The 25,117-nt window shown below is 41.2% G+C and overlaps 1 protein-coding gene across 1 annotated transcript; it reads left to right on the forward strand.

The window, feature by feature from the left end:
- The first annotated feature begins 1,994 nt into the window (after nt 1-1,994).
- On the forward strand, nt 1,995-25,117 carry LOC134212842 (lipopolysaccharide-induced tumor necrosis factor-alpha factor homolog). The gene is made up of 4 exons (XM_062691061.1): nt 1,995-2,263; nt 12,691-12,898; nt 22,976-23,114; nt 24,636-25,117. The coding sequence occupies exons 2-4, from the start codon at nt 12,697-12,699 to the stop codon at nt 24,736-24,738; spliced, it is 444 nt and encodes a 147-aa protein (XP_062547045.1). The 5' UTR covers nt 1,995-2,263; nt 12,691-12,696; the 3' UTR covers nt 24,739-25,117.

Consider the following 25,117-nt stretch of genomic DNA (forward strand, 5'->3'; position numbering starts at 1 on the left):
TGTAATTTTAATATAACTTCTACTATTTTCATCATATGAGAAATGTTTTTATATGAAAATGTTTCATAAAGCATCAGAAACAAAAAGCTGTGGTTGGATTTAATAGAACTTGTTTCAAAAAAATTTAAAAATTCAGAAAAGGTTTTTAGTTTAAAAATGTTACCTTAAATAGTAAAAAAAGTCAAAATTTCACCGATGAAATATTTTAATCGACGCAGATCCTTAAACTAGAGGTCAAAAACTATGATCTAACGGCTTAACATCCGAGGTGCATAATAGTTGCCTTTAAACATAGCGTGATTACTTTAGCTTTCAACGTTCCACTTTTCACTTCCCACGCTTATTATCGTTATTTTTTTCTTGCAAATATATATTTTGAAGCATTACTAACTACCGGAACAAAAGTACGTAATCCTGACGAATGATTTCTGCGCGTTGAAAATCCATTTTATTTCCATTCAATTGGATGTGTTGACGATGCTTCACTTGTTGCGGAAATTCCCTTTCAAGTTTTATTTCGGCGGATGCGAAGCCGGCACCTGTTCATAAATTTATCGAATGTAGCACCTGTTATTCAAATTGTTCCCAATAAATTACTATAGAAGATACTTACCAATTCAGCATGAAAAGAACTCGAGCAAAAAAGTCGCCATCAAAACACTTGCTGGCTTCAACCACAGATTTTTTTTCGAGCGCCATTTTCCGTAGTCTCTTTGATTTGATACTCAGATCCGTTGGTGGGTGAATTGTTATAAACATTCATAAGATCATTCAATCTATGCCTTGTTCAAATACAAGGTATGTGCGGTAAGAATGATGATCATGAGAATCACATGAAATTGATGAGAATTGATATTTCAGCAAAATATGAGTCATATCAATTGGTCAAGCCCATCAATTGGTCAAATTTCTTGAATGTGCGTGAAACCTTGTTCAAACTGAGGATTGGATCCAAACCCGCAAGTGATTGATTTTTGATGTCTGTCCTAGTGATGCATGTACGTGATTGGTTGGCTTACCTATTTCTAAACTTTTTATCAACTATCGATGATAAATAGTTTAAAATCAGTATTTTCCTATGAATACAAAGAAGCGTTGACTCATCCTTGATCGAATGGTCCAGACAAATTGAAAATCCTTCGAGAAACGGCTGAGATATTAAAGTTTAAAGTCTATCGTATTTTCGTGACAGCCCCCGATTTTCGCAATCGCAAAGTGTACCCCAATATAGAAAAGACAGACGTAGTCCTACGTCAAAAGTGCAGGAATCTAGCGTAAAGTAACTGAAATGTGCCCGATACACTTTTCTAAAGCAGTGGTGACGAATGTTTCTCTTTAAAACGATGTATAATTGCTGAGTTATTAATTTATTTACGTGATGAGCCAACATTCCATCCTATGCTAACATTACCTTCCGTGACCCTATGTAAAAAGAAACAGCAAACAAGAAGGATCAAAACAAGTTTCTGCCAATACTGCTTTATCGGAGCTGAAATGGCAATGGAATTACCCAAAGGATAGCTATCATTGCCCTTGTTTAGAATAAGAAATGTTTGCAACAACATAAGGAATTTATTGTATTGTAATCGTATGTCCCATGATTGGTGTGTCTAATAATGGGTCTAATACATGTTAGAATGAATATTATGCAACTAAATTATAATCATAAATAATCCAAACGGTCATACAAACTCTCAAGAACCTACTTTGATTAGATTCTCAGCTGGTTTCAATGCCTTTGTCCACCATTATGACTCAAGTTGAGAGTCGCTTCAACCAGGAATGCTCTACGCACTCTTACGCACTGAACTTCACCGAACGATCGTAGTCGCCCGACCAAAACCATTTACATGGAAAAGAGACGTCAACTAACTGGTGACGTCTTCAGCCCATATAATGAACATCATCGCTTTAGTGCAGATAACAGCTGAATGGCCAATAACTGAACCACGACAATAGCATCAGTAACCAGCAGCTATCAGTCTCCAGTAAGCAGCTGCGCGACGACGCGACGCGGCGGTAGGAAAACACAAACATTTTCGCTCTATTTTGAGCACAACCGGCTGGCAAGGCCCCTTCAGTGTGCTTTAGTCGTTCAGCGGAATCGGATCCCTCGGTTAGTTCGTTCGTCGCAAACGTCGCATTGAAGTTACCGTCCCTGTTAGTCAGAGTTGTGCGTTTCCACTTGGGGAGAAATTTTCCGTTCATTGATCCGGCGGAACACGTTTGCGGTTACCAAGAAAATACAGCACTGAAAGTAAAAGTGAGTACCTTTGCACCTATGAAGTTGAGAGCGACGTCCCGTACAAAAGGCGGTGCATTTAAGGAACGGTTAAGGAACCATGTTGGTGAACAACTGTCTACAGTGGGACTGAAGTTGTGGCCAAAGTTAAATTAGATGGTTGGCATTTTGTTTGCTACCCTCAATGATACCGGTTTATGTTTCTGCTTGGCGTGGATAATGATTTGTTGCATAACAATGGCACTGGAATTGGTTATGAAATGTAAACGAGTTGGTCATGATGAATGTGTGTGCATGGACATTTCAATGGCAAGTCATCGACGATAGTTAATATATCAAAACAAACCAATACGGAAATGTGGCATAACTCAACAGGTGATATATGGATCGTCGAAAACATTTTTTGCGCTAGTCTGCTACGTATGTGTTCAAATAGACAATCCTTCCAGAAGCAACTCAACTAATTGTGTTGAGAGAATATTTGAATTGCATCTAAAAGACAAGCATCTAAATATGTAAGACAAAATATTTAAAAAATCTTCTCGTACAAATTCTGGTGTCCGAACTTAGAATGCATCCGAAATATCAATTTGTGGACATTTCAATGTACAATTTTTACACGGAAAATTATTTACCCGAAACTAACATTCATTTTGTATAAGGTCATATCCGACATTTGGCATCATTTCGGACTGAAACAAAAGTGTGACTCATTTGGCATAGCGGACAGTTGGCATGATTTTAAACTATGAAAGAGAAATGTATTTTTTCACATGGATAAAGGAGATTGTACTGGTGAATGTGAACTGGTTGTAGAAATGTTTCAAAAAGACGGACAAACCAAACGCCAAAACAACTTGCGATGAAGGGACTACATTCATCATTGACTTATTCCAGGCAAACGCCTACATCCAAAAAAATATTCACAATTACCGTTACCTTGTTCCAGAAAAACGCCTACTTCAAAAAAGGGATCACATTTATCATTGCCTTAATCCGAGCAAACGTCAGCTTTAAAAAAAATAGAACAAAGAAAGGCATCGTTGCAATTGACCCTTCTACCATCGCTGAGCGATTGTGTTTTGTACTTTGAAAAAATGTCATCAGCTTTCCTTTGAAAGATGGTCTTGAAACGAACCGATTTATTTTCAATTATGCGTCTCTGACGCGCGTTCGTGATTCTGCTACCGACGGAAACTGTAAGTTTGTCTTGCTCAACCTTCTCTTCTATAACATTGTAGTCTCAAAAAGAGCTAATTTGCTAATTTAGCTTCAAAAATGCACCTTCTCAATCACTAACAGCAAAAAAAAAACGATGCCGATGCTGGGATGGGGCATCTTTCCGATGCTGGGATGGAATCGCTCTCCATGGAATCTCTAGCATAATAGCTCGCGCGCGCAGGAAAACAGCTTTCTTGTATCCAACACGGAAACAAATTCATAAAATTTGATTTCAGGGACTTTATTCATGACACCACCCCCACTCCCCACAATGCTAATCAGTCGTTAAAATGCAGTTACAATTCGATTGTCTCGTTACCAAGAGGCAAGGGCCGCTGAAAAGCAGAGTGTTAGGCTCTCACTCAGTGGATTCGAGTTCAATCCTCATGTTGATTTTTTTTGTTTTTTTTTCAATATCAACAATCAAAATGTAGCGCATTTGCATTACATAAAAATGTTATGTGAACTAAATTCATAAGATCACGAGGTTAGTTCATGGTGTATTTTCATAACATGAAAACATACTGGATTCCTAAATCCATTAACTATGTTCTCATTTCGGGCAGCAGGGACTATGTCCAAGGGCTTGACGATCCCTCCCCAGGCCATCTGCGAGTTGTGGGGTTTGCCTAGGATGTGGTGAGGTTTGAGGCTAGGCTTCGCAGGTTGCGACAGGATGATCTACGATGAATGACATTCCCGCAACTTCGACGTCGTGGCGCTGCAGGAAATTTGCTGGACAGACAGTAGACAGAAAGTGCGAAAAAGCGGGCACCGAGCGGCTACTTTCTACCAAAGCTGTGGCACCACCAACGAGCTGGGAACCGGCTTCATAGTGCTGGGAAAGATGCGCCAACGCGTGATTGGGTGGCAGCCAATCAACGCAAGGATGTGCAAGCTGAGGATAAAAAGCCGATTCTTCAACTATAGCATCATCAACGTGCACAACCCACACGAAGGGAGACCCGATGACGAGAAAGAAGCGTTCTATACACAGCTGGAGCAGACATACGATGGATGCCCACTGCGGGACGTTAAAATCATCATCGGTGACATAAACGGTCAGGTATGAGGGAGGAAATGTATAGACCGGTCATCGGATCGGATAGTCTGCATACCGTATCGAATGGTAGTCCGCAGCACTTTCTTCCCTCGCAAGAATATCCACAAGGCCGCATGGAAATCACCTAATCAAGTAACGGAAAACCAAATCGACCAAGTTCTAATCGACGGTAAATTCTTCTCCGACAACACGAACGTACGCACTTACCGCAGTGCGAATATTGAAAAACTTACGACGGTGTACAACACGCGACGGAGTCGTCCGCCGCGGCTAAACATTGGGCGGTTACAAGACGGAAGACTAGCCCAAGACTACGCGCAGCAGCTGGATATGGCACTCCCAACGGAAAAGCAGCTAGGCGCAGCATCTCTTGAAGATGGCTGGAGAGATATTCGATCCGCCATTGGAAGCACCCCAACCGCTGCACTAGGCACGGTGTCCCTGGATCAGAGAAACGACTGGCAGTTAGTTGAGGAGAAGAATGCAGCATGGGCGAGATTGCTGCAACACCGCACGAATTGCGAACGAGGCACGATACAAACGGGCGCGGAACACACAAAACTCGATTTTCCGGAGGAAAAAGCGCCAGCAGGAAGATCGAGACCGTGAAGAGACGGAGGAACTGTACCGCGCTAATAACGCACGAAAGTTCTATGAGAAGTTGAACCGTTCACGTAAGGGCCACGTGCCACAGCCCGATATGTGTAAGGACATAAACGGGAATCTTCCTACAAACTAGCGTGAGGTGTTCCGAAGGTGGCGGCAGCACTAAGAAGAGCACTTGAATGGCGATATGGCAGACAACGGTGGCGGTATGGTAATAAACCTAGGAGCACGCGCGCAGGACATGCGTCTTCCGACTCCGAATCTCAAAAAATCCAGGAGGAGATCGGCCGGCTGAAAAACAACAAAGCTCCTGGAGTTGACCAACCACCAGGAGAGCTATTTAAACACGCTGGTGAGGCACTGGCTAGAGCGCTGCACTGGGTGATTACCAAGGTTTGGGAGGATTAGGTTCTGCCGCAGGAGTGGATGGAAGGTGTCGTGTGTCCCATCTACAAAAAGGGCGATAAGCTGGATTGTAGCAACTACCGCGCAATCACATTGCTAACGCCGCCTACTCTCTCAAATGTTATGCTGCCGACAAATACCAATTGCAAGAGAGTTCGTGGGGCAGTACAAGGCGAGATTTTTGGGTGAACGCTCTACCACAGACCAGGTGTTCGCCGTACGTCAGGTATTGCAGAAATGCCGCGAATACAACGTGCCCACACATCATCTATTCATCGACTTCAAAGCCGCATATGATACAATCGATCGGGACCAGCTATGGCAGCTAATGCACGAACACGGATTTCCGGATAAACTGACACGGTTGATCAAGGCGACGATGGATCGGGTGATGTGCGTAGTTCAAGTTTCAGGGGCATTCTCGAGTCCCTTCGAAACCCGCAGAGGGTTACGGCAAGATGATGGTCTTTCGTGTCGGCTATTCAACATCGCTTTGGAAGGGGTAATACGAAGAGCAGGGATTAACACGAGGGGTACAATTTTCAATAAGTCCGTCCAGCTATTTGGTTTCGCCGACGACATAGATATTATGGCACGTAACTTTGAGAAGATGGAGGAAGCCTATATCGGACTGAAGAGGGAAGCCAAGCGGATCGGACTAGTCATCAACACGTCAAAGACGAAGTACATGATAGGAAGAGGTTCAAGAGAAGACAATGTAAGCCACCCACCGCGAGTTTGCATCGGTGGTGACGAAATCGAGGTGGTAGAAGAATTTGTGTACTTGGGCTCACTGTTGACTGCCGAAAATGATACCAACAAAGAAATTCGGAGACGCATCATGGCAGGAAATCGTACGTACTTTGGACTCCGCTCACTCCAATCGAATAGAGTTCGCCGCCGAACCAAACTGACTATCTACAAAACGCTTTTAAGACCGGTGGTTCTCTACGGACATGAGACCTGGACGATGCTCGTGGAGGACCAACGCGCACTGAGAGTTTTCGAAAGGAAAGTACTGCGTACCATCTATGGTGGGGTGCAGATGGCGGACGGTACGTGGAGGAGGCGAATAAACCACGAGTTGCATCAGCTGTTGGGAGAACCATCCATCGTTCACAACGCAAAGATCGGAAGACTGCGGTGGGCAGGGCACGTAGCCAGAATGTCGAACAGTAATCCGGTGAAAATTGTTCTCGGCAACGATCCGACGGAAACGAAGGAAGGCAAGAAGGCAAGGTGCTCAGCGGGCAAGATGGATCGATCAGGTGGAGGACGATTTGCGGACCCTCCGCAGACTGCGTGGTTGGCGAAGTGCAGCCATGGACCGAGCTGAATGGAGAAGACTTTTATGTATTGCACAGGCCACTCTGGCCTTAGTCTGGTAATAAATAAATAAATAAATAAATAAATAAATAAATAAATAAATAAATAAATAACTAAATAAAGAAATAAATAAATAAATAAATAAATAAATAAATAAATAAATAAAGTAATTCAAGAATTGAGACAGAGCCTGTGCATGTTCCTTCCTAACTTCAGGATCTCAAATCTCCCAAATATGCAATTCATTCTCATACCATTTCGCGGCTTACCCGTTTTACGTCTAGATATTACCTGCCCAATCACGATTGTTGATCGCTTGACCGATTGACTCTGCACGGTTGGATCAAACAACCTAAATTGAAGTTCGTTTTCACTCAAATTTATAGTTCAAGCCCCAAACTTCAAATTAGGTTAAATTGCGAACTTGGCATCAGGTACTTTAAACTTAAATTGTCGGTATTAAACGTGCAACCCATTTTTGAGTTGTCTGCAACTTGGAAAACATAATCAAAAAGTTTCAAAGAATACGTTCAACAAACCCATCGGTCAATTCAAATTACCTAAAATGTAGTTGAACTTCCATTTGGGTAGTTTGAACTTGCCTTTGGATGAAAATTTGGAGTGTGCGTGTGTTCAGTCATTCAAATAATTTGACCAGGTTTTGAAGGATCGTTTGCTGCCAAGTTTGTTGATTAATTTTTACGATTATATTTATATTTTATTAGTTTTTTCGTGTGTTTAAGGTTAATTGATTTCGATTTTATAAAATTCTGCAGCTTTTTAGAAGGCAATCTAAAAATTAGGCCAAACGACACGGTTATCTGTGAAGTCTACGTAGACTTTTCAAATTTTACAAAACATCATATGTGATTCGAAAAATATGGAAAACAGCCACGTTTTAAGCAAATCAGCTATTCAATTTCCATGTAAACATTACAACAAAATTCGAATTTCAAACATAACAAAATCAAACTGAACAAAAATCAAATTGAAACGAAATCAAATTTAATCCTCTGCCCATAACTCCTGAAATCAAATTTCAAAGCCAATTCATTTAATTACTGTTAAATTCAATTCCTCCTAGATGTGTGCGCCACCATCGCCGACACTTTTGCATCGGCGCGCCACTGATAAAATCTGTCACGCATCCGACCTATAATTCTCAACGCCACACAGTGGCTGAAATCGGGTTTCTAGCGGGTTTATTTAATAGTTCCTTTATTATGCAATTGGCGTAATGGTGTCTTTAAGACATTTAATCAGTAAGTTAATGCGCTTCTTTGGAGGTATTCAGCTTACTGATCAATCCCCTTAAAAGTGAGATGTAAAATTTATTTTTTCCACTTCACAACATATAAGGTTTGATTCTTCATAAAAGTTGTAGCAAAAGTTCTCCTGAAAAACTTTGTCGAAGACACCAAGTTCGTAGTTCCGTTACTTTTGGAGATTTTTTACGTTTTATGCTGACAACCCCTTAAAATGGGGTTTTCATCATATCTTTTTCATTTTCATTTCTACATTTTTCGCATGTTCTAGAAAGTTTTAGATAATATTAAAATACGCCGTTGGGTGGCTATTGTAACTGAAAAACTTGAAAATTAAAAAAAGTTATAACAGTTTTATTGGATTTCTTAGTCATAATTGATTTTGATGCAACTTGACACCGGGCAAATAGTTGCAATCAATCTCATACGCATAACAAAGTACAAGTAATGAACTTTAAATTAATACCTGAACTGTAGAGTTGTAAGCGAATGTAAGTAATGTTTCACCAAAAACCATTTCCTACTTTGCAAGGTAGAAATCAATCACTCCTCACAAGGCGTCCCCATGCTTATACATCGAGCATGTTCAAAACTTGTTGGCATAAAAAGCAATAAATCTCCGAAGGTAAACTTGGACGAACGAACTTGGCGTCTTCGACAAAGTTTTTCAGAAAAACTTTTGCTACAACTCTCGCGAAGACATATACCTTCCATGTTGTAAAGTGGGAAAATAGTAGTTTGTGCAACTAGTTGCAAAAAGATGATTTTTTCAGCACGAGTTGTACGTTTATCCAACGAGGCTTGCCGAGTTGGATAAATACTACGAGTGCTGAAAAAATCGAGTTTTGCAACGAGTTGCACACGCTATTTTTTGCAATGACGAAAAATGGGCTTAAATATGATAAATCTGTACCACAATGGTACAATTTTATTTACTTAACATGACCAATCTTACCAAAAAATCATGTTGCTGCAGAAAACAAACAGATTCCATATTATCGTGCCCCATTGTGTGTTCGACAGACCATGAAGCGATAGATAAACCTGCCTGGAAAATTGGCATAAAATTATTTTAATTATTACGTCACACAAAGAATACACTATTTGAACATTCACCCAAGCCAATTTAGTTAAATGTGGTCATGTAACTATTGTTTTAATGCTGCTTTTTCCATTATAGCACCCAAATGTGCTATAATGGATTTTATGCAACCCATTTGAGTTGCATAATGTTCATTAAAGCACCCATGTCATTGGTATGGAAAAGTAGGCCGCTTTATCACTCAAACGCCAACTGTAAACCAGGTATTATGATCAGGAATTGCTTAAAAATATTTTTCATCACACTTTCAAGGGGATTGATCATAAGGCTGAATACCTCCAAAGAAGCGCATCGACTTACTGATAAAATGTCTCGAGGACGCCATTACGCTAAATCACAAAATAAAGGTACTATTAAATAAACGCGCTAAAACACGATTTAAGCCACTGTGCGCCTGTTACAAATTGTGAAAACCGAAGAATTTTCAGAATTTTGAAAAATTTGGGGTTGAAATTTTGAGAATGTCAAGTCTACATTCCAATAAGTTTTGCGTGAAAATTTCGTAAAATTACCCAATTGATAACCTTGAAATGCTCCAAAGAACTCTCCGTGATAATTCCGATGCTTTTCTTGAAAATTCCCAGCAATATCCCGCTGAATAATCATCTGTTGAAATCCTAAGATTTTTCTATCAAGTTAAAAAAAAACCCTTCCCTGTTAAAAAACTCCGTGAAAATTTAGAATTATTTCCCGAGGTAATTTTAAGTTCAAACGGACATTCCGAAATATTTCCCGTGGAAATTTAGAATGGTTTCCTACGATATTTTATTCTTGCAAATTCGAAGCAATTTCTTGTGGAAATTTAAATAAATCTTTTGGACGTTCCAAAGAATATTTTCTGAATAATTTTTGGTGGAAATTATGGATAATTTTCAGTTGAAATTTTTGTGAACTTCTCGTAAAAAAAATCGAATAAATTTTCATGAAAATTAGAAAGGCTCTATAAAATAAAATTGTAATTTTTTTTGTGGAAGAGTTTGAGTTTTCGGTGGGATATTCAAAAAATTTCTCATGGAAGTTTTCAACAATTTATTTAGAAATTCCGAAAATATTCCATTGATAATTCCAAAGAATTTGCATTAGAACTGCCAAAGAAATTTACGAAGAATTTCCCACGGGCATTTCGAATAATTTTGTTTATATGTCCAAAGAATTCCTCAGGAAAATTCCGAAGAATTTCGAAATTAAAAAAAGTCGGGGACTTACCAGAAAATCTCCAGTGAATGTTCTGAAGAGTTTTTGCGGAAATTTCGGAGGATTCCCTTTAAAAGTTCCAAAGAATAACTTTCGGGCATTCCAAATACTTTTTCTTGGATATTTCAAAATGCTTCTTTTGTAAATTCAAAAAAAAAATCCGTGGAAGTACAACATAATTTCCTGCCGAAAATTAAAAGAAATTCTAGTAGAATCTGCAGTAAAATCCAAGTGAAGATTTTGAAAAAAATTCGAAAGTTTTTATAGAATACTTTGGAGAATTTTCCTGCTCAACACACCTACACAAAGACTTTCCTGGTGAACTTAATTTTGGGATGTTTGATCTAACCGTGTATAATCAACTGTGTAAAACGTATTTCTATCCGTACCACCATGGCTTTCCTGATCCCATGAATCATCGAAATCAAAACAAAGTTAATATTTGTAAAATAGTAAACAACTCAGTCAAACGAAAACAAAATCAAATGAGTGATAACCTACGTTGATTCATTTGCGCACACGTTTCACCCACTTAAACTTACGAATCCGGCGATTGGTGACGTATTACGACATCGGCATTCGCCGGGCCCTTCTCCAAAAGTTATACATTGCCTTTTTTCCGCATAGTCATTGCCGTGAATATTCGCTAACATATTGCACACTGCTCTGAGGCTGGCGATAATGATGATGAGTTCGCATTACCATTCAAATTTTCGACTAAGGTTTTGTACCGGTTTTGACCTTGGTTCATATTTTGACCAATGTGAGTAAACAGATGGAGTTTGTTAGTTATTATCGGAAATATATTTTTAAGAGGGCTACATGACCTATTTATATTTTCGAGGTTGAATAAAACAGACCAAAAGTTGTACGGTCACCCTATTTGATTTGTATTGGTGAGAGTCTGTAATTAATTTTTCGCCTAAATTGCATGACCTCAATGCTGCCGTAATCTGGAAAAGTGACGTAACAGCCATTTAACAACATGCATGTTTCCCATTTTTCTGTTAAAGAGCTCGATGAGTAGTACTCGTTAACACCATTTTTGGAAAATGGCGTATACGTCACTTTTTCAGATTACGGCAGAATGGTCGAACGGCTTCGAAACATGCTTAATAATCATCAATGTGTATGTTGAAGAGGTTGATCCTAAAAAAGTCTAATAATTTAACACCGTGACTAAGGAGGACACACACACTTTGATTTCTAAAAGGTAATTTGCAACAGGTTGCATTTAACATGTTATAACAAATTAAACGAGCCTTATTTTTGATTATGTAAAAGCTAATTAAATGTAGTTCTATAAGAGTGGAATTAAAGTGAAATAATTAAAAGATATTCGTGTAAACTACACTTTACGAATCGTTCTATTTCGATTTTTATGGAACGCGCCCATGTTGTCAAGGATTTGAAAGATAATGCACAACCCGGTTTATGTTTATCAACAAAATTAAGCCTCTCTATCTGAACACGTAATCCATTATGGCAATGCATGTCAAGACTATCTTGACACGATTTCCGATGGCCCTCACACTTCGCAGCCTGGTGCTTACGTACCAAACCCACTCCGCACGATGACGTTCAACGGCAACGCAGACGGCATTTGGCATTGATATTGGAGTAAGGCACTGATAACAGCCACGTTCGGCGAATTGGTCGCACAATCAACTCAGTTTGCGTGGTGATCTTATTCTTCTATTATGCTTGATAGCCACACAAAACATTCGTTGATCTTGACTTGTATTCACAAATGATGACCTGAAGGCACCAACAGAGGATCATAAAACTCTTCGGAAATAAAAACGAGATTTCAATCACACCACTCTGGTGACATTCATATTAATGAATACAGTTTGATGATTCATATCAAGTATGAAACATTCAATTACAATAATATCAATATGTCTTAAGATCAGAATTTGCCAATTGGTCTTCCACCTCACGAGAATCTCCACATCACAAAAAAATATCAATTAGCTACTGATAGCATGCATTGGGCTACAATTACTGTTATCTACCATGACTAATAATTAATTTCATGCCGATGAATCTGCGGAGCCAATTTTAGTTCCGTGTGTGTGTATTCCATACTTTTAAAAGATGTTCAGCTATACAACCCACCAAAGCCACGTGAACTTGTACAGAAGATGTTAATTTTTAATTCACATGCCCAGCACGTCAATCGCTTCGTACACACCCGTCAAGCGTTCGTCGCAAATGGATCCACCTTCGACTTACTATCGATATGCTTTGTGTGCTTTTTCAGAACAAAATGGAAAACAAAGGCCAACCGTACCCGCCGCATGAGCCCGGATTTATCCCGGTTCCCAATCAACAGCCACCGCCACCGGCCGGTTATCCGCATCCACCGTACCAGCAGAGTTATGACCATCCTCCTCCACCACCGCCGTACGACGCCAATGCCAATATGATTCCGCCCAGTGGCGCACATCCACAACCCACCTATGTTCACAGTGAGTACCTTCGTCTTCGAAACTGTTTTGTGATTTAAAGTTAATCTAAGAATTTTCGGCCATCTAATCCTTAAAATAGGTATATTTAATAAAAACAAGGTGGTAAAATAATTCAAGTTTCTTGATTGGATTAAATGCTCTTACGTGCTATTACTATATAGATCTACTTGTTTGCTCAAGATTTTGGATGTGAACAATAATCTATCTTGATTGTTTATGTGCAACACTCAATGAGTAATATGTAGACGATAAAGAATATTTGTCACCGTCATATCGTATCCCATAGGTACTGGGTTTTCGCACATTTCGAGATAATAGCCCCGTGAAGTTTCATATCGCATTTTCTATATGCCCGGGGTTTATCCGCACCATGCAGATTTTTGATTGTGCGGATTAGCAGAACCCCGACGATGTAAAAATTAGAAAAAAATATATAATTCAATGAAACATTTTTCAATCTAGTTGAAATTTTGTTAAGTTAATTTTTAAATGGTAAATTACAGTAAAGCATGGAAATATTAATCATTTGGTGCTATCAGGCCATGTAAATTCTCAATGGAACTGTTGTGCGACTACAATCAATATGAGACTTGATTTGGAAACTCCAAAATGTGTTATTCTTGCTGTAGGCAAGCGGGAGCCTCCGAAACACCTTATGCCACTGATGGTTCACTACGCGTGACTGGCGATACATTTCCCGATTGCTTTGATTGCTAATGATGTGTCTGTCAGTTCTGGTTCGCATTAAGCCAACTTAGATGGTTTAGGAGTTATTGGATATTTGCTGCATATAGTAAACAACAAGTGCTATTTCGATGCCAGTTAACACAGTTAACGAAAATTGAAACAGCCAACAACATAATTTTCGAAATAGCAGTAAAACAGATGATTCAACGTTTAAGCTACGATAAAGAATAAGTTATCAGTTCTTACCACTTAATGTCCGCACTCAAATAAATCTTGAGGAAAATGGCTGGCCGAAAGTCGAATTTAGTGTGATCAGCTTTTACCAAAAGTGTATTGATTACCTTCAAGCACGTGTTACTCAATTTGACCACATGGATTGCATCAAATGTACGAATTTAATACTCCCGTCGATTGGTAAAAAGTTGTTAAATGTTTCGAATTTGTGCGTAAGTTTAACAAGGACGACAAATTTCATACGGCCGACAAGGAAGAGTCAAAGTTTTTTGGTGAAGTTTCTTACGCGAAATAATATTAAAAATCAGATAAAATTGCAGGTTGGAACGAGAGTAACACCAACATGATACCATTTTACGGATTTCGGTGAATTTTGCTTCATTCCACCAAAGTCTCAACAGCAGAATTGTTCGGTAACTATTTCACCGATTTGCTACGATTTTTTCTTTTGTTCAACTGTCAACACTACCGAAAATCTGTAAAATTGTTTACTGAACTATTCTGCTGTTTCGGTGAAATTTTACAGACATTTTTTACATTTTAAGTGTGTTTTTTTTTTTTTCTTGAGCAAGGGTAAACGGAAATCTGCAACCAGACACCTGAGGAGGTACTCAGGTAGTGTGGGGATGGGTATGTCATGTAACTCTTACCCGACCCACTAAAACCAAAACCCTTTCGCCAGTCCGTACCCCCGGCCCGCAATTAAGCAATACATCAGGGGGGGACTATTGAGAACGCTCACGCCTATGCTAACGCACTTGACGTCAATACACACAACATCGACTTCAAGGGTGGCTACCTCACCACCCGTCGATCGCAAGCTATTTATTTTATTTATTTATCATCAGACTAAGGCCGGAGTGGCCTGTGCTGCACATAAAAGACTTCTCCATTCAGCTCGGTCCATGGCTGCACTTCGCCAACCACGCAGTCTGCGGAGGGTCCGCAAGTCGTCCTCCACCTGATCGATCCACCTTGCCCGCTGTGCACCTCGCCTTCTTGTTCCCGTCGGATCGTTGTCGAGAACCATTTTCACCGGATTACTGTCCGACATTCTGGCTACGTGCCCGGCCCACCGCAGTCTTCCGATTTTCGCGGTGTGAACGATGGATGGTTCTCCCAACAGCTGATGCAACTCGTGGTTCATTCGCCTCCTCCACGTACCGTCCGCCATCTGCACCCCACCATAGATGGTACGCAACACTTTCCTTTCGAAAACTCCCAGTGCGCGTTGGTCCTCCACGAGCATCGTCCAGGTCTCGTGTCCGTAGAGAACTACCGGTCTTATAAGCGTTTTGTAGATAGTCAGTTTGGTACGGCGGCGAACTCTATTCGATCGGAGCGTCTTGCGGAGTCCAAAGTACGTACGATTTCCAGCCACTATGCGTCTCCTAATTTCTCTGCTGGTATCGTTATCGGCGGTCACCAGTGAGCCCAAGTACATGAATTCTTCAACCACCTCGATTTCGTCACCACCGATAGAAACTCGTGGTGGGTGGCTCACATTGACCTCTCTTGAGCCTCTTCCTATCATGTACTTCGTCTTCGACGTGTTGATGACTAGTCCAATCCGTTTAGCTTCGCTTTTCAGTCTGATGTAGGCTTCCTCCATCCTCTCAAAGTTACGTGCCATGATATCAATGTCGTCGGCGAAACCAAATAACTGGACGGACTTCGTGAAAATCGTACCACTCGTGTCAATCCCTGCCCTTCGTATTACTCCCTCCAAAGCGATGTTGAATAGCAGACACGAAAGACCATCACCTTGCCGTAACCCTCTACGGGTTTCGAAGGGACTCGAGAATGCCCCTGAAACTCGAACTACGCACATCACTCGATCCATCGTCGCCTTGATCAACCGTATCAGTTTATCCGGAAATCCGTTCTCGTGCATTAGCTGCCATAGCTGGTCCCGATCGATTGTATCATATGCGGCTTTGAAGTCGATAAATAGATGATGTGTGGGCACGATCGCAAGCTATGATAGTAACCTAACGGTCCGTATCATAATCTCACGTTGGAGACGAGCACCTCTATATCTACATACTGAGGTCCCCGCAGCCCACCCGCGACATGTTGGTTGTCGGGGTGAGCAAAGTGTTCACTGCATCACAGGTGCCCTTACTGCACACGTTGGTTTTGTTCAAGACGCCACCACCGCTGCAGTTTCGACATAATCTGTTGAGATGCTGTGTTCACCGCATTCCATATAGCTTCCTCCCGGCACATCCTCTCGACGAGGTTGTCCGGGGTTGTATCCATACCACTAATAAGCAGCATGGCATTGCGTTCTATCTCGAATCGCGGGCATGCGAACATCACATGCTCTGCCGATTCTACCTCACCTGCACATTCAGGACACTCCGAAGAATCTGCGAAGCCAAACCTGTGTAGGAATTTCTTAAAGCAGCCATGTTCAGACAACACCTGTGTTAGGTGGAAGTTGACTTGACCATGCTTCCTATCAACCCAGTTGGACACATCTGGAATCAGTCTGTGGGTCCAACGACCTTTGACTGCGGTGTCCCATGCTCTTTGCCATTTAAGCAACGAAGCTGCTCTCTTGACACGTCGCACTTGCACCGAGTCCCTTTCGTTGTAGCACTCCACAGCTATAACGCACACCGCCTCATATGATATGGTGCGATATGCGCTCGCGACACGTAAGCACATCAGCCGGTGTACTCTGATCAATTTCTTTACATTGTACTCGGCTTTTAGTGCTACGGCCCATGCCGGCACGCCATAACGGATGATAGACAATGTTACGCCAGCTATCAGCCTACGCACTTGACTATGCACCGCCGATCTGTTGGACATCATTCGTGATAAAGATTTTATCGCCAATGAAGCCCGCTGACATGCATAATCGACGTGCCTCGTAAAATTGAGCTTATCATCAATCATCACGCCCAGATGCTTGAGAGACCTCACGGAGTTAACTGTGCAGGTCCCTACTCTTATCCTCGCCTGTTGCAGCCCATGACGGTTATGCACTACCACGGCTTCCATCTTGTGATGTGCAAGGGACAACCGCCTCGAGTTGAGCCATTCCTCCACTCTGCCAATCGCGTATGAAGCCTTCAGTTCGACTTCGTCGAGAGTGTCTCCTGTTACCTCCAGCATTACGTCATCCGCGAAGCCTTCTATTTTCACACCGGCCGGGAGACTTAGGCGTAATACTCCATCGTACATAATATTCCACAGAACCGGTCCGAGGATCGATCCCTGTGGAACACCCGCGGACACTACGATCGACTTTTGACCAGCATCAGTGTCGTATAACAGCACCCTATTCTGAAAATAGCTTTTCAGTATCCTGCACAGGTAATCCGGAACTCTCAATCGGTGCAGGGAGTCAGAAATTGCTGCCCAGCTAGCATTGTTAAACGCGTTTTTTACATCAAGTGTAATCAACGCGCAGTACCTAATACCTCTTCTGTTTAAACCTCTCGCTATCTTGGCCGTATCCGTTACCGCTCGAATTGCTTCGATGGTAGAACGGCCCTTACGGAAGCCATACTGGTTCCTAGATAAGCCACCAGCACACTCTGTATAAGCCGACAATCTATTCAGAATGACCCTCTCTAGCAGCTTTTCAGCTGTGTCGAGGAGGCAAACTGGTCTGTATGCCGAAGGATCTCCCGGCTGTTTGCCAGGCTTCGGTAATAGCACCAATTTCTGCCGTTTCCATCGATATGGGAAGTTTCCTTCGTCCATGCATCTCTGGAGGCAGCTCCTGAACATATCTGGATTGGCAAGAATGGCGTGTTTAAGGGCCAGGTTTGGAATACCATCCGGGCCTGGCGCCTTATTGAGCTTAAGTTTTCTTGCGGCTACGATAAGCTCTTCGTTAGTCACTAGCGGTACCACGTCAACTGACTCGTACGGAGTAGCGGGCCAGTTCGATGATTCATGCCTCGGAAACAACCCGTCGACTATTTTGGCCAACATCCCCGGAGATTTCTCAGGTGGCGTGGTATTGGTCCTAGCCATCACCATCCTGTATGCATCTCCCCATGGATTGTCGTTTGCCATCCTGCACAGCCGCTCGAAGCAGGCTCTCTTACTTCATTTGATCTCGTAGTTCAGAGCTCTGCTCGCTGTCTGGAACACCCTGCGTCTCTCGACCTTATCAGCGTCTGTTCTGGCACGTCGCAGCCTTCTCTTTGCTCGAAGACAGGTTCTACGAAGGTCTGCAATTGTGTCAGTCCACCAGTACACAGGTTGCCGGTTTCCGGGAGGTTTGGTCCTCCTAGGCATCGTCACATCGCATGCACGGGTTAGAACATCGATTAACCCGTCGCCACTTAATCCCGCTGCTCGCGTCTCCCATCGTAGTGATTCCTCCAAGAGTTCTGGGTTGAACTGCGAGGTGCGCCATCCTAGATCGGCTTTGCCGATCCGCCTTGTGGTTGCTACGGGGGTATACCGGATCATAAAACGAATTTCCTGATGAGCGCTGGAGGTCTGATCCTCATGAAACTACCATCCTGGATCCATTGCCCCTCCCGCGCTGACGAAGGTCACATCGATGCATGAATCACCGCTCGATCCCCTGAACGTTGGCACTTGGCCTTCATCCAGCAGGACTACGTTTAATACCGCTAGCGACTCTAGCAGGGTATGACCTTCTGGCGTTTGTGGACCGGGATCCCCAGTCCACTGCCCACGCATTATGAAGTCACCTGCTACTACTTATGGTTTTAAACCAGTTAGTTTCGCTGCAAGAATATCGACAACCCTAGTAAACTGCGCTATACTCCACCGGAGAGCACAGTAGCGGCAACAAAAGTAAACACCGTTTACCTTTGCTATAACGAAACCCTCATCGTCAGGTGATGATATTATTTCCTGGATGGTGTATCGCCCGCAAGTCCAGCTGGCCGCCATTTTGGACTTGTCCGCAATTCAACTGCCGTTTCCAGCAAGGATGCGGTAGGGATCGGACAGCACGGCTACATTAGCTTTACACTCGCTAACCGACTGTTGTAACAGCAATTGAGCCGCCTTGCAGTGGTTCAGATTCAGCTGTGTTACCTGCGTGTCTGGATCCTTCTAGAGGCCGGACAAGCCTGGGACACCGGTGAGGTGTCTGTTGTCTGTACCCGGGGGACAGATCAGACACCTTGGTGCAGCCTGACAGGTGCGAGCTTGGTGGCCTTCAGCTCCACACCTACGGCATAGCTTACTGCGATCAGGTCCTTTACAGTCATAAGACTTATGACCGTTGCCAAGACACCTGAAACAGGTCTGAAGCGGTTGGCTTATACTTAGCGGACATACCGACCAACCCACTTTTAGTTTAGCCTTATCCATTACCTTCTTGGCCTCAGCCTGAGGTACTTGGAATGAGGCAACCTGCATTCCGCGAAAGCTTTGCGTAACCGAACCGTAGATTCCTGGATCTCGACATTGCACTGATCTCTCAGTGCGTCGACCAGGTCTCTAGCCTCGGTTACTTCATCCAGGCCCTTGCACTGGATGTTTGAAACTGGACATAGGGCTCTTACTTGAACCCCATCGTTCAGGACTTCCTCCGTCAACTTTTTGTACTCAGTACTCTTCTGAGCAGCATCCCGCTTCAAGACGAGAATCATCTCGCCTCTCCGCGTCCTTCGGATGCAGTTGACATCCTCTCCTAGGCCAGCGAGTTTGTCATTAACTCTCATGGCCTTCAACATTTTAAGTGTGTAGTTGGATCGAATTGTTCAAACTTTCGAGGACAATAATATGTATTTCTTTCAGAAATTTAAAAAGAGGGGAAGGGTCGTTTGGCCGAAACCCATTCGGCCGAAAGCCAAAAAACCGAACAAACCATTAGGCCGAAACCTATCTTCGGCCAGATGAGTTTCGGCCTAATGGTTAGTTCGGCCGAATAGGTAATTTGGCCGAATAGGACATTTAGCTAAAAGTCATTCTTTGAAAGACTACAACTCAAAATTATGGATCTCCTAAGTTCTAAGGTCTCTCTATTGTCGAAAAGGTCATTTGGCCTAATAGGACATTTGGCCGAATAGGACATTTCTCGCTTAACTTTTCAAAAGGACCTAAGTAACATTTTTTTTAATGAATTAATTTCAATATTGCAATCAACAGAATAATATGAAAGCTTTTGATTGCACTATTCAAATTAATTCATGACAAAAATGTTACTTTTGATCTTTTGAAAAGTTAAGCAAGATTTGTCCGAATAGTACATTTGGCCGAACATATCAATTGAAAAGTGAGAAAAAAGGATTGAGAAGTGACACGTCTCACTACTCACTTCTCATTTCTCACATCCCACTGTAAAAAGGGAGAAGTGAGAAGTGAAAATGAGTAGTGAGACGTCTCACTTCTCACTTTGCACTACTCACTATTCACTGTGAGAAGTGAGAAAGGAGAAGTGAGTAGTGAGACGCCCCAATTTTCACTTCTCACTGTGAAAAGTGAGTAGTGAGACGTCTCTCTTATCATTTTGCACTACTTACTTTTCACTGTGAGAAAGAAGATATGAGTAGTAAGATGTCTCACTTCTCACTTCGCACTACTCACTTTTCACAATAAGAAGTGGAAAATAAGTAGTGAGCAGTGGGAAGTCTCACTTTTCACACCTCATTACTCACTCACTATTCGGCCAATTGACATGTTCGGCCAAATGTAATATTCAGCCAAATAACATATTCGGCCAAATGTCCTATTCGACCAAATGACCTTTTCGGTCAAATGACTTTCGGCCTAATGGTCTGTTCGGCTAAATGGTATATTCGGCCAAATGTCTTATTCGGTCAAATGTTCTATTCGACCAAATGTCCTAATTGACCAGATGTCCTATAAGGCATTTTATGAGACGTTTCGCGGTGGCCCGATTATTTACTACTAATAATTTGTTTTGGTATGATTCTGCGTGAGCATTCCGTCAGGTCCAAACACAAAATAATGTTTGTAACGTTTTACTTTTCATTCGTGTTATCTTCAGCATTTCATGCTTAGAATTCAATGGTATGAATAATCTAACGACACGTTTTAAGAATCATATGAAAAACTTTGCTGTAAAGCCCTGGTAGACGAAAAGAAAAACAGGCAGAACTGATGACGGGACCCATCGGAATGTTCAGCGCGAAATTACTAAACAAACGGGCTCCCACTAATTGTCAAAGCAGATAAACACGAGAAAAACAGCTGTTTCAATCTGTCTCATGAAATGCCTTATTCGGTCAATTGTCCTGTTCGACCAAATGTCCTGTTTATGATGATGATGATGATGATACTACCATCTATTGTAGCAAGCAGGGGACTGAAGAGAAGGCTAATACGCCTACCCATTGGCGTAGCATTAAAAATTTTATTTTCAACAGTCAAAACACAGAAAGTTGTCGTTTTCGCCCGACGCTCAACCAAACTAATGTATATTGTTCAAAAGTTGGTCTACCAGTTTGCTATTTCAACTCATCTTCCGACGACTTGGATATAACAAACGATATTTATCATTAGCCCTGACCTCATAAGAAGTCATAGGAGTTGTATGAGTTCGTTGAAGTTTTATTTACCTCCCTGGAAATCTCAAAGTTTTGGCGAACTTTACCAGACAAATAAGAAGAAAGAAATAGATACGATATGGCCATACTGTACAAACTCTGTATTTGGTAATAGCATTCTCGAATGGGTTCTAACCATAATCCTTTCAGGAATGCGACGCATCTTTCAGGATTATGTTAGAAAGCCAGAAAATAATTATAATAACACGATGATACTTTTATGACCAGTGAAGTCGAGACAATTTCCAATCCGAAAATTGCCTAGTCCAGCACAGGGAATCGAACCCAGCCACCCTCAGCATGGGCTTGCTTTGTAGCCGCGCGTCTTACCGCACGGCTAAGGAGGGCCCACTCACCCTAAGGAGGGCCCAATTCAAATACAGTAATATCCCGATTTTATCACCCCCCTGGTGAATTTTGGGGTGATAAAACAGGGTATGTGAAAAAATCGGAAAAAAAATTATTTCCAATTTTTTAATTCATTTTACAAATTTGAATCATTTTATGCCTTTGATAGGCAAAATGCGTGAACGGTACCCGTTATTTCTTGTCGAAAATGCTTACAGAATCCTTCACAGGTACTCAGAAGTCATTTAGAATAAACTACAGGCGGTGAAAGTTATTTCATGCAAATCAATGTTGTTTGCGGTATTATTTGCGGAAATAAAAACAACGATAAAAAATTTCAAAATTTTTTGGGGTGACAAAACGTGATAAAATCGGGACGTGATAAAATCGGGTCGAAAAGGTGATAAAATCGGGGGTAGACAAAATCGGGGGTAGACAAAATCGGGGAGTGACAAAATCGGGTCGACACTGTACATCTATGGGTAAAAGAGCCTTCTGTGCAAACATCCTGCTGATTTTTTTGTATATATTGATATATTTTGTATATTTTGATTTGCAGTGAATTTAAATATTCAGAAATTGTTATGCCGACATCTAGGGGAACTGTTCAGCATTTCATCTCATAGCTCCTATGTTTATTTCATCAAAAACAAAGCAATGAAAGGAATTAGATTTCAGAAAAAATATTTTAAGTGGAATGTATGTAAATATTATTTTTTTAGTGGAATGTATTCAACCGTCTAAGACGAGTTAATTAGATTTGTTTATTTGATTAGTTAGTGATTAGTTTATTTGAGCACGCATCTGATATATTTGCAACATCCTTGACTTGTTCAACTTCGACTAGATTCTTTCATATAACTCTGTATTTTACTCGGGAGGGACATTGAGGAATTGTCTGTGATTGGAATCTTGGGATTATTGAACATGTTTCCAAAGGAGTTCTTTCTATTGCTTTTTATTCCACTACTTTATTTATATCTGATATACGTTTTTCGGCCTTAAATAAAGGTTCAACTGGGTATTCAATACGCACATAAGAATTCGGATGAAATTAGAAATCTAGATGTACTATAACCAAGCGAAAAGAATGTCTTTTTAACTTAAACTTATACTTTAAAACTTTTGTTGGTTTTCTTATTTGGCTTGCTTTTGACAAGCAACTTCTCTGAAAATATTCTAAACTAAAAATGTTAATGCTTAAGTACTACCACCCGCTTAAAAAACGAAAAGAAGCTAACATTACAATTACAACAGTTAATGTTCACGTTTCCTCTTTTTTTTTCAGCTATTGTCTCATCACCCCAGGTTGGTCCCGATCCGGCTTCAATCACCTGCCCCTCCTGCCAGAAGCACATCGTCACCCGCCTGGACTACGAAACATCGACCAAAACTCACATCTTCGCCGGATTGCTGTGTCTCTTTGTGTAAGTTTTAATTTAATAGAAAATAAGAGGATGGAAATTATAGCTCACATGACAGCTAGTGTGAGATTCTGTTAGGTAATCTAACATCCTTCATGCAAGCATCTTAGTTCGAGTAATTAGCGTGCCGGGCGGTGCCAAAGTACTTCGATTGTTTCCAGTGCGCAAACACTAATGGGGTGCGATAAGATAAGGGCTCAACTTGTGTACACCTTTGGCGACCGTTTTGTAAGTGAATTTCCAAGAGGGTGTATTCGTAAATTTCCTGATAAGATACGGGTGCGGAGGTGCTCGACTCATGCCGTTAGCACTTGACTCAAGCGGTGCAACAGATAATTGTAAACTTTTGATTGCATGAGTCGCGCATTCTAGGAAATTAACGGGTGGAGTATCTATTTAGATAATAGGGGGTAAATTTTTGGATTGGTAATTGCTTCTGCTGGTTGGTAAAGTCGAATATTGTATATCGAATAGAAATCTGAAGTCAGGGGTTAAGAGTTGACCATGCTGAAAGAAAATTCGAATATCCTTCTATTGGTTGCACTTAGTGAATGAAGATTATATGAAAAGGTGAAAAAAGATGAGATTTTTTTTCAGTAAGCCTAGAACCGCACTGGCCACACGATATACGAATGTTTGAATAGTAACTTGACTTAGAAACCTGGTAATTATTATCTGTGGTAGCACTTAATGAATACTAAGCTGAGAGACAATGTCCCAGTTATGGGATACAAGCAAAGGGGAAAAGATAGAGAATGGAAATCACACACTCGGCAAGTCTAGTCTTCGTTGCTAGTTATTTCATCCAAATAATGTATCATTAAATTCATCTAGATGGACATATTAAACCGTCGAGGTGAAGACGAAGGTGGCACGTGTGGTGATGAACCCTACTATTCATTCATCTCACGTTTAATCTTTTAGAGCCATACATTCTACATAGTCAAAGGCGATACTCCTAGTCCTAGCAATCATGGCGATTTATCAACTAGCTAATTCAATTGTTTGATCCGTTTGAAACAAGGAATGAGATTCCACTTGTGATTTAGCCGTTATGGTAGCAAAACTATTTGTAAACATTTGTGTTTCTAATTTTCAATTCTAAGTCCTCCTAAATGTTTCAATCGGCATTTGCGACAGAATGAATGATAGTTGTCGATTTCACAAGAGGTATAACATTACATCACAACTACCTTACTTATTAGATTAGTTTACACTTATCGGAAACCCCTCTTTTTATGGTTATTGAATATTTCAAAGTTTTATACAGATTTTGCAAAATTATTTGCTGTATTGCTTGCAATGAAACCTGGCTTATGCTGATTGTGTTCAGTAAATCAAGTTGTCACTTTATGGCATTGAGCTTCAAAAGTCAGTTGCCTGGATTTTTTTATGAAATGATCTTCTAAGGTTGAAAACAGTGTATTGCTGAGAAACAGCCTAATACAAATCATCAAATACACATCAACAGAACAAAATGCAAATTGTGCAAGTGATTAATCGATTTCATGCGTTTCGTTTCAGCTGCTGGCCCTGCTTCTGGATTCCCTATGTGATAGATTCGTGCAAGAATGCCAACCACTACTGCCCGAACTGTGGCGCCTACGTTGGAACTTATCGAGGATAACTTTCGAACCATCAGCCGGGTTGATGACTGACCACTATTAGTACCACTGCGTATGGCAGCAATTATTGTTGATTATGCAATCAGAGGTGATTGTTCAGTGATGATAGAGATGTACGGTATATACTATTAGCAAGGTATTGAATGCAATTTGATAGGAGTTGTGTTGTTTTATAATAGCTAGGAAGATGCATTTATGCGAAGAAAACGAACAAGTGTAATGATCTTGGAAGTGCGTATCAAATTTGAGAAACTGTATAGTGTAGTGTAACAAACTGTAACCAAACAATTTCACATGTGGACCACTTGATAACTGTGTTATGAATGTACTATGTAGATAATTTGGTAAATAAAAGGCCATATTTATATCATTTAAAAGAAA

This window comes from Armigeres subalbatus, chromosome 2 (genome assembly GCF_024139115.2).
Source record: "Armigeres subalbatus isolate Guangzhou_Male chromosome 2, GZ_Asu_2, whole genome shotgun sequence".
Taxonomy (NCBI): domain Eukaryota; kingdom Metazoa; phylum Arthropoda; class Insecta; order Diptera; family Culicidae; genus Armigeres; species Armigeres subalbatus.